The sequence below is a fragment of the Natrix helvetica genome (assembly GCF_964273705.1).
Source record: "Natrix helvetica genome assembly, chromosome: 1".
Taxonomy (NCBI): Eukaryota; Metazoa; Chordata; class Lepidosauria; order Squamata; family Natricidae; genus Natrix; species Natrix helvetica.
Window position 1 is genome coordinate 212618506 of NC_138548.1, and position 17086 is coordinate 212635591.

The following is a 17086-nucleotide window of genomic DNA, read 5'->3' on the forward strand; positions in this document are numbered from 1 at the left end:
GAGAAGAGTAAATAAATGAAATCTTCATGTCTAAGTGGCAGTTCCTATTCAGAAGAAGCACTTCAACTACTGAACAAGCCATATTACTTCTAGCCATTCTTTCTTCTTTCTTTCTTTCTTTCTTTCTTTCTTTCTTTCTTTCTTTCTTTCTTTCTTTCTTTCTTTCTTTCTTTCTTTCTTTTTTGCTTAAATCTTCTTTTTGACCAAATGCAATTTATGCAATCAAAATTTAAAAACTGCAAATGGTTTCAAAGTGGTTGTTCAGACCAACTCCAAATCTCATGTTTAGCTTCTCACTGTAAAATTCAGTGAAGAAAGAAGTCTCTAGATCACATCTAGAAAAAAAAACTTGATATGGTAATATCATATATATAATCCTGATTTTACACATAAATCTTGCCAGTCACCCTGTTTATTTATTTGTAATAAATGTAGGATTGAGGCACATATATTTTTAAACATTTAGTTTGACGTTCTTTTTTTAAAGGATAGCTTTCCTTGGGAAAATCTGGAGGGGGGCTCAAAACCCATTACCTCTGGAATTTTATTCCATTCCCTGACAAGGCATCTTTTTCCCCTAAATTGATTTAAGAAGGCTCAAAGGTATGTCCTCAGAAGCTGTCCGTGTTAAATACTTGTTGGTCTAAGACTGTAATAATAAATTATTGTTATTGTTGTTAAATATTCTGCTGTTTGGATTGCCCTTGAAGGTGGATTGATGCCTGATTGGGCCACCCGAAGAAGAGTTTGGAATAAAGACCGTAGAATGGAAGACAGACAAAGCAAAGAGCAGATATCAAGCATCCATTTGTAACAAGCAGCTGCATTCAGAAATCTGAGTTTAAAAGGAAGAGAGTTTTATTTAGTTCAGCATGAATTCAGAACTTACAGAGATCATTTCATGTGAAAGTATTGAAGAAGGGTTGAAAGACAGTGATTGATTGATTGATAATAACTATCTGTCACAGCATTAGCAGAGTTCCCCTTTCCTTTTTCTCCCTTCTTATACCAATACCTAGATAAGGATTAATCCCAGCTCCAATCATAATTGAAGGACTGTAGCTATGCCAGCACGGAGAGGTAGCAAGTTGGTGAGGATGAAACCATGCAAGCCAACAGTTGATTTAGAAATGCTCTTTGTCTCCTCTCCACGGCCCATTTCTCCTAGATGTCATGAAGGCTATGTTGGCCGGCGCTGTGATTGCAGGAAAGAGGAAATACTTGGTTCAGAAGGTGTGACCCTAGCAAGTGGGCCCTTCTGCAGTTGTGACAACGTTGCCTGTGAACGACATAATGGGCAACTCTGTGCAGGTAAGAACATGAAGTTTGTTTGAGATCAAAGGTACTATGACTCTCCAATTGAAGAGAATATTTGTAGCTCAGGGTTGAACCATCGAGGTCTTCGTTCTATCTGAACTTTGTTGATTGCTTGCAGGCTTTTAATATCCCGAGTAGGTAACATCACTGATGGAAAAACAGTAAAACAAATAGAAGAATGGACAGGATGACAGATGGACAAAGCAGACAGATGGCTGGACAGACAGCACCCAGATGGACAGAATCACAAACAGAATGATGGATGGATAGATGATAAACAGAGAGATGGATGAATGAACCCACAGACATAGATATACAGATGAGGGACAGGTGAACAGGCTATTGGATATAGACAAATGGACAGGCAGACTGACAGACACGCAAAAGGACAGATGGAGAAATATAAAGACAGACAGGTAGAAAAATGGACAGACTGAATAGACAGGCAGACATATAGATAGATGAAGAGATGAAAGTGCAGGCAGATATACAGACAGACAGTTGGATAGACAGGCAATAGATAATGGATAGATGGATAGATGGATATACTCTGGACATTGTCCACAGACAGGAGGATGGACAAGCAGACAGCCTATTGGACAGACAGATAGGCATTCAGATGGATACTTAGGTAAACAGACAGACAAAGACATTGAGATGGACAAACATACTGTTGAAGAGAAGGATAGTAGTCAGACAGATGGATAGATGGACCAACAACAAAGGACAGATGGACAGACTGATGTGGATGGATCAGTGGATAAACAGAGAGAGGGGAGGATGGACAGACAAAAAATGAACAAATGAAAGGATGAACAGACATTCAGATGGCTGGATATATGAATAGATCAACAGATGGACAGACAGACATATAGATGAACCCACAGACAAACAACTTGACAGTTGGACAGCCAGCCGGAGAGACAGGAGGACAGACTGCTACACAGGCAGACAGATGGACTGGGGGACATACAGCCACAAGACAGACAGACAGACAGACAGATGGGCACTATTACTCTCATTAACCATTAGCTGGATAAATGTAAGATACATAGCTCACTATCATTATGAACATTTCCTTTATGAGGAGTCCTTGCAGTCTGAGCTAGTTTTTTTTCTTGCAGACGTTTCATCGCACCCAAACTAAGTAACATCACTGCTGGCACTGGAGTCTGTATGTCCTTCTGTCCATCTGTCCGTCCCTCTATCTGTCTGTCCCCATGTCGGTCTGTCCTTCTGCCTCTCTCTCCGTCTGTCCAACTGCCGGTCGGTGGGTCCATCTGTGCGTTGGTCCTTTCAACCCTGAGCTACAAATATTGTCCTTTCTATGAATGTATTGAAAACGTTATACATGGAGTAGACAATTCTACTGCCTTAGCTCTCAGTTTCCATTAGAAAGAAAACATATCTCTAGCCTTCCACCTCATGGTTATGCTTGTAAATATGCAGCTAGTGCCAGTGGAAATCTTCAAAGCCAGTAATTTGGAGAAGACAGGATTTGTGCATAAGACAAATAATATTCTGTCCTTTGACGTTTTGATGTTCATATTAGATAGAGAAGACAAACGGAAACTGCCTGATGACCCTGGAGGTTGGAGGATGGGGGTCAGGTGATAGATAAGAAAAGCCAGGTTGCTGTCCTTTCTGTGCTTTAAAGGGGTGTGTGCTTGCGTTACAAGTTGCTATATCAATAGAACAGACAGGTCTCCTTAAAAGAGCAGAGTGAAGAGGCACCAGATCAACCCACAGAAGGGTTCCCCCCACGGTGTTATCCTCCATTACTGCAGCAGAGATCATTTTAGAACTTGTGCTGCTTTTCATTGCAGAGAGTACCGTATATAACAGTGATGGCGAACCTTTTCGGCACCAAGTGCCCAAATCATAACGCACGTACATGTGCACCAGTGGTGGGTTCTGGACGCAGGCATTGCTTCTGCAAGTCTCTGCGATGCTCCAGCTGCTCAGCGGAGTGTCGCGCAGGTGCTGTATGCGCCATGTGCGTGCGCGGAAGCACCAAAGGCTTAAAAGACAGGTAAGGCACTCGGGCGGGCGGGTGGGCCTTCCAGAGCACCATACTGGAATGGTACCCGGTGCTCCGGGCAGGCTCCAGTACACCCATACTGGGGCGTACTGCCTGCAACCCACCACTGATGTGCATACATGTATGAGTGCTGGAGCACCAGAAACCCAAAGACCAGTTGACCGATGCGTGTATACCTGTTTTTTGGCCATTTGGGGGGGCATTTTCAGGGCATTTTCTGGCCTGAAAACAGCCTGAAAAACAGCCTGAAGGCCCAAAAAGTAGCCTGATTTTTTAAACCAGTAGAGGAGCTGATGACAGCACATATGCCCACATAGAGGGCTCTGCGTGCCACCTCTGGCACGCGTGCCATAGGTCCACCATCATGGGTATATAATCTGTAACCTTGTGGGTTTTCAGGCTCTCTCGTGCTCAGAGTACAGGTAGTCTTGATTTGTGCTGATAAGGAATCTTACAAAAAGGTCACATTATTCTGTTGAGCTGCTAACCAGCCCCAAAGACTGCGAATCTCACCAAAGATATAATAATAATAATAATAATAATAATAATAATAATAATAATAATAATAATAATAATAATAATAATAATAATAATAATAATACCACCACCACCACCTGACATGTCATCAGGGCACTTGGCACCATGTCCAAGAATTTTACAAGATACATCTTCAAATTGCAGCTTCCTGCAATAACACCAGCGGAACTGCAAAAATTGTGCTACTTGGAACATCTTATATTTTAAGAAGGTACTTGGTTGATAATAATAATAATAATAATAATAATAATAATAATAATAATAATAATAATAATAATAATAATAATAATAATAATAATAATAATAATAACAACAACAACAACAACAACAATAATAATAATAATGACAATGATAATAATAACAGTAACAATAACAATAACAATAACAATAATTCTAAATGTTCCTGTTGATAAAAATATTGATTTATTAATAAAAAAATGTAAACAATCAAGTGAATAAGAACAAGGACAAACTGGTAGCCATTTTCCCCACAACACAAAGAATTTTATTATGATGCTTGTCTCCTTCTGCCAACAGGTAATGGGCAGTGCAGGTGTGGCCTGTGCCAATGCCAGGCCAATTACACTGGCAGCGCATGTGAGTGCAGCCTGGATACCAATGGATGCGACCAAGAGGGCAAGATCTGCAATGGGCATGGCTACTGTGCCTGCAACCGATGCCAGTGTGATGTTGGGTGGTTGGGCAGCCACTGTGCTGACCACCAGATGCCCTGTGAAGTGCACAGGTAAGGCTGAGGGGAGGGAGCCAATGGATGGAGGGAAGGGACTGGCTGCTTGTTCATGGTTTTTTTTTAAGCAGGAGGGCTTTGTTCAGCAAAGTTCATTGTCAGTCACCACCTTGATTAAGTCAAAGTGAGAACCATTACCATGTACTTTGACTGGGTTTGATGCCAATGACATTGTACTTTTCAATTGTTCATCAGTACTGCACACTGGATACTTTCAATGCAAGTTTCCTTGAGCAAGTTGGCATCCTAAATCCTTTCATTTAGTTGGAATACCAGAGGGCATCAGTGAAGCAGATAGACCAGGAAGTCGGGATAGCTTAAAACAGGGTTGCAAAAGCTGAGTTTCTGGGATTGTCTGAATCTACTGCATTGCATGGTCTCTAGAGTATCACCCAAGGTTGCCAGCACATTTTAAGTGACAGACGGGGGAACATTAGCAAGTAACTGGAGGACTCTGTGAGTTTTTATATTTCTGATAACATTTAGAACTGCATTTTCAGAAGGTGCCAGCTTTAGGAAGATTTCATTGGGCTTCACTGTGCTACTAGAGGTAACCCTTGACCTACAACCACAATTATAAGGGGTTTGGATTAGAAGACTTCCAAGTTCTCTTCCAACTCTCTTTATTCTATTCCATGCCATGCCATGCCATGCCATTCTATTCTATTCCATGCCATGCCATGCTATTCCATTCCATTCCATTCTATTCTATTCCAATATTCAATTTGATTCTGTTCTGTTCTGCTCCACTCTGCTCTGCTCTGGGAGGAGGAGGAGCTTCCAACGATGGCGGTCGCCTCCTGAGCTCCGGAGCGCACTATGGAGCGCCCGACCGGGTAAAGGACTGCAACCGGCCCTGTGACACCAGAGGGGGCCGAGAGTTGATAGCCCGTCCACCCTGGCTTGTTTTGGGCCAGTTCTGGCCTTCCAGGGTGGTCGGTGGAGATCGGAGGGCAGGAAGGAGCGGAAGATTGTAAGCGGCATTCGGCTGGGAAGAAGCCTACGAACATGGCGACGGCGCAGTGCGGCTGCGCGGGCGGCGCAGGCGCCGGTAAATTCAAAAAAGAGCCGAAAAGCCGGATAATAAAAGGGAAGGAATGGGCACCATCGGAGAGCCCCCAGAGAGCCCCCAGAAAGCCACCTGAGGCACCGGAGGGTCACCATCAGCACCGGAGGCACGGAGGCACAGGGAGGAACAAGGCAGTAACAACGGAGCGCTGGAGAGGCACCATAGACTGGTGAGGCACTGAAATAATGACCGGGGATGTCTTGGAGCCTTGAGGCCACTGGAGATCTGGACTTGGGGCTGGACATGGGGCTGTGGACAGGCTGGAGCAGCCTGAGCAGGCATTTGGGGCTATGGACAGGCCTGAGCAGCTACCCAGCCTAATACAATTAGGATAATGAAGCCCCCCCCACCCATTAAGGAACTTATATTCATCTGGGACCATTTGAACCATCTGTCTCCCATTGACCATCTTTGCCTCTTCCCACCATTTGCGCCACTTGGATATCTCTCACTTCCCCCCCCCCCTTCCTCTGGAGTTACCATCTTGACATTATTACCATCCAAATATTATTTACCATCTATCTATCATCTACTACTTACCATCTTCCTCTGAAGTTACCATCCAGACATTTTTACCATCACTTAACATCTAAACCTTAAGACTCTGGTCCTCATTGCGACCCAGCCCTGCCGGCTATTACCTATCAACTTTGTTTTATCAACACCTTACCCTACTGGGTCTTTCACTATTCAATCAATTTATTCGAGGTTAGACCTGCTCCACCTGCGAGAAGCCCCTCTCTCGCAGGTTTGGCCCCGGGCCCTTTCAAGGTCCAGCCTTGATGACGGGTTTGTGAACCCCGAGAGGTGGAAGAAAAGGAAGCTGAGGGGCTTTTTATCAAAATGTTTTATTGTGTTTTTAGGGGGTTCTAGGAAAGGGAGGGGGGATAACCAGGCCAGGAGGGAAGCCAACGCCAGACGAACAGGTGAGTCTACGAAGGAAGTGAGCGGGGTGAGGGGGGAGAGGGAACAAGTAATTCCAGTAGAGGGTTGTTTTATTACAACGGTCGCGGGGAGGGGGGGATGCGAGGACAAGAAAAGATCGCAAGGTCGGTTGGGAGACCGTGGCTGCTGGCTACGCCCGGTCGCTTGTACCAACCCCCGCAGCCTAGGTGGTCGGGAACTACAGAGCCAGGGCCTTAGGCTGATGCTCTGCAATGCAAGGTCTGTGACCAACAAGGCCCCCCTCATTAACGAGTTGATCTCGGAGGGGGAGCTAGACCTTGCAGGGATAACGGAAACCTGGTTGGGCCACGAGGGTGGTTTACCCCTCGTGGAAATGTGCCCACCGGGTTTCCGTGCATTCCATCAGCCTCGGGCCCTGGGTAAGGGTGGTGGGGTGGCGGTAGTTATACGGGATTGTCTAGAGCCGAGGGAGTTCACTGTTCCTCAGATACCCGGGTGTGAGTCGCTGGGTATGAAATGGGGCCCAGGGAGGCAGTGGGGTCTGCTGATTGTATACTTGGCTCCTCGCTATACGTCAGCGGCCCTGCCCGAGCTCCTCGAGCTGGTCTCGGAGACGGCGGTTGAGATTCCCAGACTCTTGGTTATGGGGGATTTCAACCTGCCGTCGACGGGAGCAGCGTCTGAGGTGGCTCGGGAGTTCATGGCTTCCATGACAGCCATGGGCCTGACCCAACTAATTCAGGGCCCCACACATGAAGGCGGCCACACACTGGACCTTATCTTTGTATCTGAACAGTGGACGAGTGATCTGGGAATAGGGGATTTAGAGATTATGCCCCTGTCATGGTCAGATCACTCATATCTCCAGCTCGACTTCCCTGGCGCTACCCTCCACCGCGAGGAGGCGGAACCAGTATGTTCAAGCTGGTACCGCCCCAAGCACTTGATGGAACCGGATAGGTTCCAGGCGGAGCTTGGGCCGTTACCTGTAGCCCTAACCCGCGCTCGGTCGGAGGACCTAGTCGACGCCTGGAATAGGGCGACGGCGGGGGCCTTAGACCGGGTCGCGCCTCTGCGACCTCTCCTGCGGCAGCGAGCCACCCGGGCCCCTTGGTATACCGAGGAGCTCAGGGTGATGAAGCGCCATAGGAGACGTCTAGAGAGCAGGTGGAGGTCCTCACGCTCCGAATCTGACCGAACACAGGTAAGAGCCTTTTTACGGACTTACCTTGTGGCATTGAAAGCGGCCAAACGTAGGCATTGTGCCGCTCTCATTGCGTCTGCGGATAACCGCCCTGCCGCCCTGTTTAGGGTGACCCGCTCTCTCCTGTTGCAGGAGACGCGGGAGGCGCCCTTGCAGGGAAGAGCAGAGGAGTTTGGAGAATATCTGCAAGACAAAATCGATCAGATCCGGAGCGGGTGGACCTCCGTCAGTGGACCAGACGAGCCGCCAACAGCGAGTCTTGAGAGACCACTCTGGGAGGAGTTTGACTCTGTTGCCCCCGAGGATTTGGACAGGTTACGTGGACGGCTGCGACCCACCACTTGTTTAACGGACCCGTGCCCCTCCTGGCTGGTACTGGCAGCCTGGGAGGTGACACGAGGCTGGCTCCTGGGCCTGGTGAGCGCATCACTGGGTGAGGGATACTTACCAACCGCCTTGAAAGAGGCGGTGGTGAGACCCTTGCTCAAGAGGCCTTCGCTCGACCCAATGGAGCTAGCTAACTATCGTCCAGTCTCCAACCTCCCCTTCGTGGCGAAGGTTGTTGAGAATGTGGTGGCGCAGCAGCTCCCGCGACACCTAGACGAATCCGATTATCTAGACCCACGCCAGTCCGGCTTCCGACCCGGGCACAGCACCGAGACAGCCTTGGTCGCGTTGGTCGATGATCTCTGGAGGGCCAGAGATAGGGGTTGCTCCTCTATCCTGGTCCTATTAGACCTCTCGGCGGCTTTTGATACCATCGACCATGGTATCCTATTGCGCCGGTTGGAGGGGATGGGAGTCGGAGGCACCGTTTTGCGGTGGTTCGGCTCCTACCTCTCCGACCGGAAGCAATGTGTGTTGACAGGGGGACAGAGGTCGTCCCTGAGGCCACTCACTTGTGGGGTGCCACAGGGGTCGGTCCTCTCGCCTCTCCTGTTCAACGCATATGTGAAGCCGCTGGGTGAGATCATCCGTGGTTTTGGGGTTGAGTACCATCTCTACGCTGATGATACTCAGCTGTATATTTCAACCCCAAACCACCCCAACGAGGCTGTCGAAGTGATGTCCCGGTGTTTGGAGGCCGTCGGGGTCTGGATGGGGGACAACAGACTCAAACTCAACCCCTCCAAGACCGAGTGGCTGTGGTTGCCGGCACCACGGTTCAGCCAGCTGACTCCATCGCTGGCCATAGGGGGCGAACAGTTGTCCCCTGTGGAGCGGGCGCGCAATTTGGGTGTCCTCCTTGATGCCCGGCTGTCAATGGAGGACCATGTGGCAGCCGTGGCAAGGGGGGCATTCCACCAGGTTCGCCTGGTGCGCCAATTGCGCCCCCTACCGCCTTGCGCACGGTCACTCATGCGCTGGTGACGTCTCGCCTGGACTACTGCAACGCCCTCTACATGGGGCTTCCCTTGGGACGCGTCCGGAGACTGCAGCTAGTTCAGAACGCAGCCGCGCGGGTTATTATGGGAAGTACCCGTTACTCCCACGTAACACCTCTCCTGCGCGAGCTGCACTGGCTACCTGTAGCCTTTCGGGTGCGTTTCAAGGTATTGATCACCATCTTTAAAGCGCTCCATGGCGGAGGACCTAGTTATCTGCAGGATCGCATCCTACCACACACGTCCCTGCGACCTATCCGCTCACACAGGGAGGGCCTTCTCCTGGTGCCGTCCGCTAGGCAATGCCAGCGGGCGACACCTAGGAGTAGATCCTTCTCTGTGATGGGCCCAACCCTCTGGAATGACCTCCCCCCCGACATTAGAACCACTACTGACCTCCGCTCCTTCCGACAGAAACTGAAGACACACCTGTTCCGACTGGCTGGTTTGGCATAATTTACAACGTCTACCCCCCCTGGCATATACTTTTTACTGGCTTTTAGAGGGATAGTGTATAAATTGTATGATATTTTAAATTTTATATTGTTTATTTATTAGCTGTACAGTTTTGGTCTATTTTATCCTCCTCCTATGCATACATGTATTTTATTTGGTGTTTTTTTAATACGGACTGTACACCGCCCCGAGTCCCTTTCGGGAGAGGGGGCGGTATATAAGTGCTAATAATAAATAAATAAATAAATAAATCTGTTCCGTTCCATTCCTCCACTCCATTATTTTCTATTCTATTAATGTATTATTTCTATTTCTATTCTATTGATTTCCATTGCTAAGCAAGGTGGTTGTTAAGTGAGTCACACCTGGTTTTTATAATCTTTTTTGCCTTGGTTGTTAAATAAATCACCACTGCTTTTAAGTGAATCATGCAGTTGTTTAAGCAAATCTGGCTTCCCTCATTATCTTCGCTTGTTGGACTAGTGGAAATGGCAACCACATGGTCCTAGGGCACCGCAACCATCATAAACACATGGCGATTGCCAAGTGCTCAAATTTTGGTTATGTAATTGTGGGAATGCTGCAGTGGTAGTACGGGTGAGGATTAGGATTGGTTGTAAGTCCCCTTTTTCAGTGTCATTGTAACTTTGGATGGTCACTAAACAAATCATGTCTTCATGACGCTGTATCATCTTGCATTTCTGGTTATGTTAGTAACTCTCACCCCACTTAATAAGCAAATCGGACCATTAGAGCTTCATTACGGAAGAACTTTTGCTGTGTGATCATATTGTATTGTTCCAAATTATAATTATGTGAACTAAAAATCTGCCCCTTTTAGATTTGTATATATGCTTGTTTATCATCAGACTTATAGGTGGTCTTGATCAGTTTACAACTTTGGGCAAATCAAATTAAAAACCACCTTCAGAACACATGCTCACGTTTGTCACCAAATGTTAGTAGTAGGGATTTATGATATAAAAAAGGAATCTGAAGAAAAAATCTCTGTCCCCCCACCCGCCCTCTCTCACCAACTGGTTGAACCACATTTAGCTGCAGTAACTTCCCTGGTGATCAAACCGTTCTCCATTGGTGCTAGCAGTTTTTGGGTGTCTGGATGGGTGTGGGGGCCATACTATATGCTAAGCAAAAGTAAATAAAAGCCCCCAGTTTTCAAAAAAAACCCTGCATATCTGTTGGCAGGGATTGTGCCGAGTGCAAGGCTTTTGGGACAGGACCGCTGAGTCAGAACTGTAGCAATTCCTGCAGCCAAATGGTGAGATTGTTGGTGGCCCCTGTGGATGAGAGATGGTGCCAGATGAAGGGAGGAGATGGGCGCCTCCTCATCTACCTCATTGAGAAGGACAAGACGGGAAGCATCCTCCTGACGGTGAATGACCGAAAGGGTGAGTTGCCAGGGGAAGAAATATGGGCATGTGATATTATTCTTCTGTCCTGTTGGGGTTTCCCAGAGACACTTGGTTAGACATGCTGGGAATGGGTGGATAGAGGAATGAATGAATGAATGAGTGAGTGAGTGAGTGAGTGAGTGAATGAAGAGAGAGGAAGGAAAGGAAGGAAGGAAGGAAGGTTGGTAGGTAGGTAGGTAGGTATTGTCAGCCTCTGTTTGGCTTGCTCGCTTACGGCTGTTTTGCTACGCTTGCTTACTATCGGCTGCCATAGGAACGGGGGAGGGGGCATGATATTGGGGAAAGGAATTATCTTGTACTGGAGGAGTCTTGTTCTTACCATCTTCTGCGCATGCTGGTGGCTGATGTTGGGACTTGGCCAAGGCCAACCGTTTCGCATACCAACCGGATGAGGCTGTTTGAAGATGCACCCCACATGACACCTTAGGGAGCTGCAGATTGGACACTGGGTTGGGGAATTGGGGGGAGGGTGCTGGGTAAACGTTTGATATGTATATGTTCCCCCCTTTCTGACTCAGATCTTGCTTTCCTTTTTGCTGCTTTCACTTCATATCTAGTAAAAGTACTTTATCTCTATTAAAATGGAGTTGAGGTTTTTCTTTCTTGGGTATTGAAGGAGGCATGACTGACAGGTATTGGGTTTCTGGTGGGATCCAGACCCAGGATCTGCTTATATGCTAGGCAGCCTGTGATGCTGTAGCAGGCAAGGGAAGTCTGCATACGTCTCTGTAAGGAGCTCTGGGAAAGAACAAACCACAACTCGCTGGATTTTTCCCCATTGCACTAAATAAGTAACTCACGTTGTCTTTGTGTAATACGTAAATCTAATCTGTATGCTTCCATACATCATTTGCCCCTCGATAGCCATTGATATGATCCTGTAAGATTCAATCTATGCAAAAAACAAGGGATTTTTGTTTGCATAAATATTGGCTCTAGATGGCAGCTTACATGCACAAATTGCTTCAGTGTTCATCTTACTGTCTTTGAACTTGGAGGCGATATTGTTCCTCCCTTACCACAAATCATCTTGAGTTAGATGCAAACTCTTACTAGCTATTATACACAAAGCTAAAGGAGGACAATGGGTGGTTTTTACATCATACAAAGCTTTTGGTTTTATCCTTGGTTAGCTCTGGCAAATCTTTGATTGACCGGCAATCACAATTAAGCATATCACACAGTGCATGCCTTCCACGACAAACTATTTTTGTGTTGAATTTATATTTTACCAACAAAGAAATAAGGGAGACTAGTATAGATCTATTTCAAGCTATTTAGCTCTCGTCAGAGCTTGAAACAGATCTATACTAGTCTCCTTTATCTTATTGTTTCAGAAAAATATAAATTCAATAGCAAAGGAATGGAATGTAGCTTCTCCAATCCCTGGTGGGAGTATTATCTTCTTTTTTTTCTACCCTGGCAGGGCCAGATTCTACCAGGCAGCCGAACCTGATGCCAGGGTTAATGAGTGCGCTGGCTGTGGTGATCATAGGGGTGCTTCTCATTACCCTGGCCCGTGCCATTGTGGAGATCTGTGACCGGAGGAAGTTCAGACGCCTTGAAAAAGAACAAAAAAGTGCCCTGTGGTCTCAGGTCAGTGCCCTTCGAAGCATCTTCAACTTGCAAGGCCATGCTGAGAGAGACAAAACTGACCCACCGGGAAGCTTTGCACCTTGGGAAACACCTGCAGAAAATCCGAAGGACAGAGCTCTTCCTCCTGGAAAATGTGAAACATGTGTATTATTCGCACATTGCATATAACTAGTGGGACAACTTGCCTTCAGAAGTTGTGGGTGCTTTGTCACTGGAGGTTTTGAAGAAGAGACTGGACAGCCACTTATCTGAAATAGTGTAGGGGCAGCAGTCCCCAATCTTTTGGGCACAGGGGACTGATTCCATGGAAAGAGGCTTTTCTGTGGACCGGAGAGGGCATGGCTTTATATGCTGCCTGCATCCCATGGGTGGAGCTTTACTTGTTTGCGCAGACCGGTTACTGCCATGCCACGGCCCCTGCCGGTCCACGGACCAGGGGCTGGGGACCCCTGGTATAGGATCGCTTGCTTTTGTGTGTATGTGTGGATAGATAGATAGATAGATAGATAGATAGATAGATAGATAGATAGATAGATAGATACATACATACATACATACATACATAGATCTTTATCTCAAGCAAGCATATGAAGAGGGGCATTTTGTTGCTTGTTCTTAACCGTATATGCTGAGCAGCGCTGTTCTTCTACCTACCATTGAGGATATGAGCAGCTTGGCATCCTCCTGAGGGTTGGACTACAGTTCTCCTCTGCTCGTTTGTATAATCAGGACTTATAGGGCCCAAAGCTCCACTCAGCTTTACATGGATGGCCGTAGCTTTAACAAAGCAACTGAGCTTATCTGAGATCAATTTAGCTTGGGAGCCTCAAGATCTTTTAATGCAATTCAGTTAACTCAAGCAAAAACTATCAAGATCTTTTGCCCAAAAGCACACAGACTACTCTTGCTTTTCTAGGAATTGACCTTTCTAGCTGGTGTCAATTGCAGAAATCTCGCTCTGAAGGATGGGATAGGGATAGGATACAGAGTTGGAAGGGATCTTGGAGGTCTTCTAATCCAACCCACTGCTCAAGCAGGAAACCCTCTACCATTTCAGACAAACGATATCTTCTTTAAAACTTCCAGTGTTGGAGCATTCACAACTTCTGGAAGCAAGTTGTTATTTGGAGGCAATGCATCATAATGCAGTTCACTCAATCCTAATTTCTAGATATAGATTAGCTAGTATGTGGTTCAGTGTGTCACACCAACATAGCATAAAAATGTATAAATCCTCCTTTCTGAGATAGCTTCTGAGTGAGTTCTGGGGAAGTGGGGAAGGGCTTTTTCAAAGATGACCTCACTTGCAGATGGAGGAGCTTGCTGCTGACTCGAGCTACAAATTCAGCATTTGCACTTTGCCCTGATCTTCTGATTTCTTTTTTCAGACGAACAACTTCAAGTTCAAGAGTGCCACCGCAAGAGTCACCAATAAAGGAGAATATTTGTAGTCCAGGGTTGAAATGAGGGGTCCTTGGTGCTCTCTGCTTGTTTTCTTGCAGATGTTTCATTATTCTAACTAGGTAACAGCATCAGTGCTAGTAAGGAGTGCTGTTTGCTGTCAGTTTATATTGTGAGGTCTTGTCTGTCTGGGTGAGGGGGCGGTCTTAGGGATTCTTTGGTTGGGCTATTTACTGTTGGCTCTTTGGCAGTTTCTTGACTGGGGTATTGCTTACTTGATTGTTGGTCTGAAGTTAACTTTGAAGTTAATCTATGATAATCTGAGTGCTGATTACTGGTGGAAAGGTGCTGGAGTCTTTGTCTCTTTTGGGCTGGTTAATTGTCTGATTTGTATAGTCTATAGAAGTTGTTAATGCCTATGTGTCCATTGATGGTTACTTTGTTAGAGTGCCAGGTTTCTAGAAATTCCTTGGCATTTTTGGACTTGGCCTGGTCTAGGATTGTCACATTTTCCCAATTGAAACTGTCAAGTTTGTTGCAGCAATCACATCCAGAAAGCACACATAGGTAACTGATTCAGCAGGATTCATTAACTTCTCTTTATATACATAGTAACACCTGAAGTAATATATACAATAATGGTTCTTCCAACGTTGTAGAGAAGAGAAATAGCAAGTACAAATACAGCACAAAATGGAGAAGGCAAAATGGAGGCGTGAGAAGCTAGTGCCCTCAAGCTTATATACAGAACAGTTAACCAACGCCCAGGCTCCTTGCTGTCTCAGCTCCCAAACAGCCCTCATTGGCTTACTTAGTTGTTATGCCTATACATTGACTGACCTTATTACCATGTCCTATTCCAGCCAGTCTGCAATGGCTAACCTGTTGCCATGTCTATCCCAATTCATGAACTGTATACCCTGACAGAAACAAGTTAAATCTGTCTATACGTTGTGAAATCAAAGAATTTTTGTCATGTATTCTGACTGCCAATTGGTGTTCATGGATATGTTCTGCCAGTCTTATGTCTTCTGTTTGTCCTACATAGAGGTTGTTGTAGTTCTTACAATGTATGTTGTAGATGACTCCTGTTTTTTTCTTCTGAGGTCGCTGGGTCTTTTGGTTTGCTTAGGATGTTTTGAAGGGCTTTAGTTGGCTTGTGTGCTATGCTGATTCCATGTGGTTGTAGTAGTCTATTTGTGGTTTTTGAGGTATACTTGATGTAATTTTTTTAGGTTTTGTGTTGGTTCTGCTGTGTTGGGTTGAGTGGTCAGGGACTTTTCAATAAAGTTGCATGAGTATACATTTTGTTGGAATGTGTTATATAGATGTGCCATTTCCTTTTTCTGCTCTGGGTTACTGCAGTGTGTTTGGGCTCGTTTAAATAAAGTCATTTAAATAATTAAAGTCCTTACACAACTTCTCTTATACGGAGGTTGGGCTGTTGCTTTGGTATGGAGCACTTAGTTCAGGGATGAGAAACCTTTTTCTTACAACGTGCCAAAATTGTGCACGCACATGCCCAATCTCCTTGATCCCCTGTGCATGCATGCAGAACCCCCCCCCCCCACGCATGCGTGCACAACCCCTTCCCAGGCTCCGAAAGCTTTCCTGAAGCCCAGGGAAGGCGAAAATAGCCTCCCCTGGAGACCCTCTGGAAGCCAGAAATGGATCATATCCAAAGTTCTGGTTGGCCCTTTGGGATCGTTTTTTGCCTTCCCCAGTCTTCAGGAAAGCCTCCGGAGGCTGAGAAGGGTGAAAAGCAGCCCCAGCTGGCCAATAAATCTCTGGTTGGCCCGTTGGGGCCGTTTTTCACCCTCCCCAGCCTTTGGAGGCTTTCCTGAAGTCTGGGGAGGGTGAAAAATCAGCTGGCCGGCGCGTTCATATGCGCCAAAGCTAACGGCTGGTGTGCCACCAAATATGGCTGCGCATGCCACCTGTGGCACACGTGCCATAGGTTCGCCATCACAGATATAGTTAGTATGGGTGGTTATTTTCCAGTCTTGCATTTCTAGTTTGCTGTCGTGGTCTCTGTAGATCAGGATTTCCAGGAAGGGTAGCAAGTTGTTTTCTTCTTCTCTAGTAAATTGGATTCCTTTAAAAATGTTATTGATGGTTCTGTGGGTGTTTTCTAATTGGTCCTTTTAAAATTATTACAACAGTCATCAACCCCCCCCCCCCCAGTACAATGGTTATGAAAACATTGCAAACACAGCTTGACAACCTCTGCCAACAGCTGAAGACACTGTATGACTTTGGAGAGACACCAATGCATGAGAATTTTCCCCTGAGCAAGCCCTAGATGTAATTTGAGCTACATCACCAGCTAAACCCATTTCAAATGGGTTTGAAATAATGAATCAACATGTGTGGCAAAAATCTCAAAGTGGTCAGCCAATAAAACCTTTATTGTACTGTGCTTTTACTTGACATCATGTGTTTTGTGCTTGGAAACACACATCATATTGATCAGGGCTCTGAAATGCTGCAGCTGTTTTTCAACATTATGCATAAAATTAATGTTCACTTTGAGCAAAACCTAACATCTCTTGTATATGCCTAATTTTCTGATGAACCTCCTCTAAATGGTTCATCCACATTGATTTGCAGATGGGCTGCCACTATCCCCAGTACTGTTAATAAGGTTCATTCTTCACTTGACCCTACCCATGGCACAACCCTACCCAACTTGCCCTGAAAAGATCTTTCTGCTGGGTCCCTGTGGTGTGGTTTTCATTTCACCTCTAGCCCAAAGGTAAAATAATTTTAAGCTATCATTGGCTCTATTGATAGTGTCAACAGCCACAAAATATTGAACACTGCCACTTATTGAGACAAAGCCATAGGGATAGTCATAGTGAGTTTGTTTGGTGTAGTGGTGAAGGTTTTGGTCTGGAAACCAGGAGACTGAGAGTTCTAGTCCTGCCTTAGGCCTGAAAACCATCTGGATAACTTTGGGCCAATCACTCTCTCTCAGCTCAACCTACCTCACA

The 17086-nt window shown here is 46.1% G+C and overlaps 1 protein-coding gene across 2 annotated transcripts in view; it reads left to right on the forward strand.

Moving 5' to 3' along the window:
* ITGB7 (integrin subunit beta 7) overlaps nucleotides 1–16269 on the forward strand; it is a 53403-nt gene extending 37134 nt beyond the window's left edge. For both annotated transcript variants that reach the window (XM_081935528.1, XM_081935529.1), the window contains 5 exons: nucleotides 1169–1311; nucleotides 4433–4640; nucleotides 10870–11072; nucleotides 12523–12692; nucleotides 14081–16269. In XM_081935528.1, coding sequence (XP_081791654.1) covers nucleotides 1169–1311; nucleotides 4433–4640; nucleotides 10870–11072; nucleotides 12523–12692; nucleotides 14081–14143 — 787 coding nt within the window. In that variant the 3' untranslated portion in view covers nucleotides 14144–16269. The remainder of the gene's footprint in view (nucleotides 1–1168; nucleotides 1312–4432; nucleotides 4641–10869; nucleotides 11073–12522; nucleotides 12693–14080) is intronic.
* The last annotated feature ends 817 nt before the right edge of the window (nucleotides 16270–17086 follow it).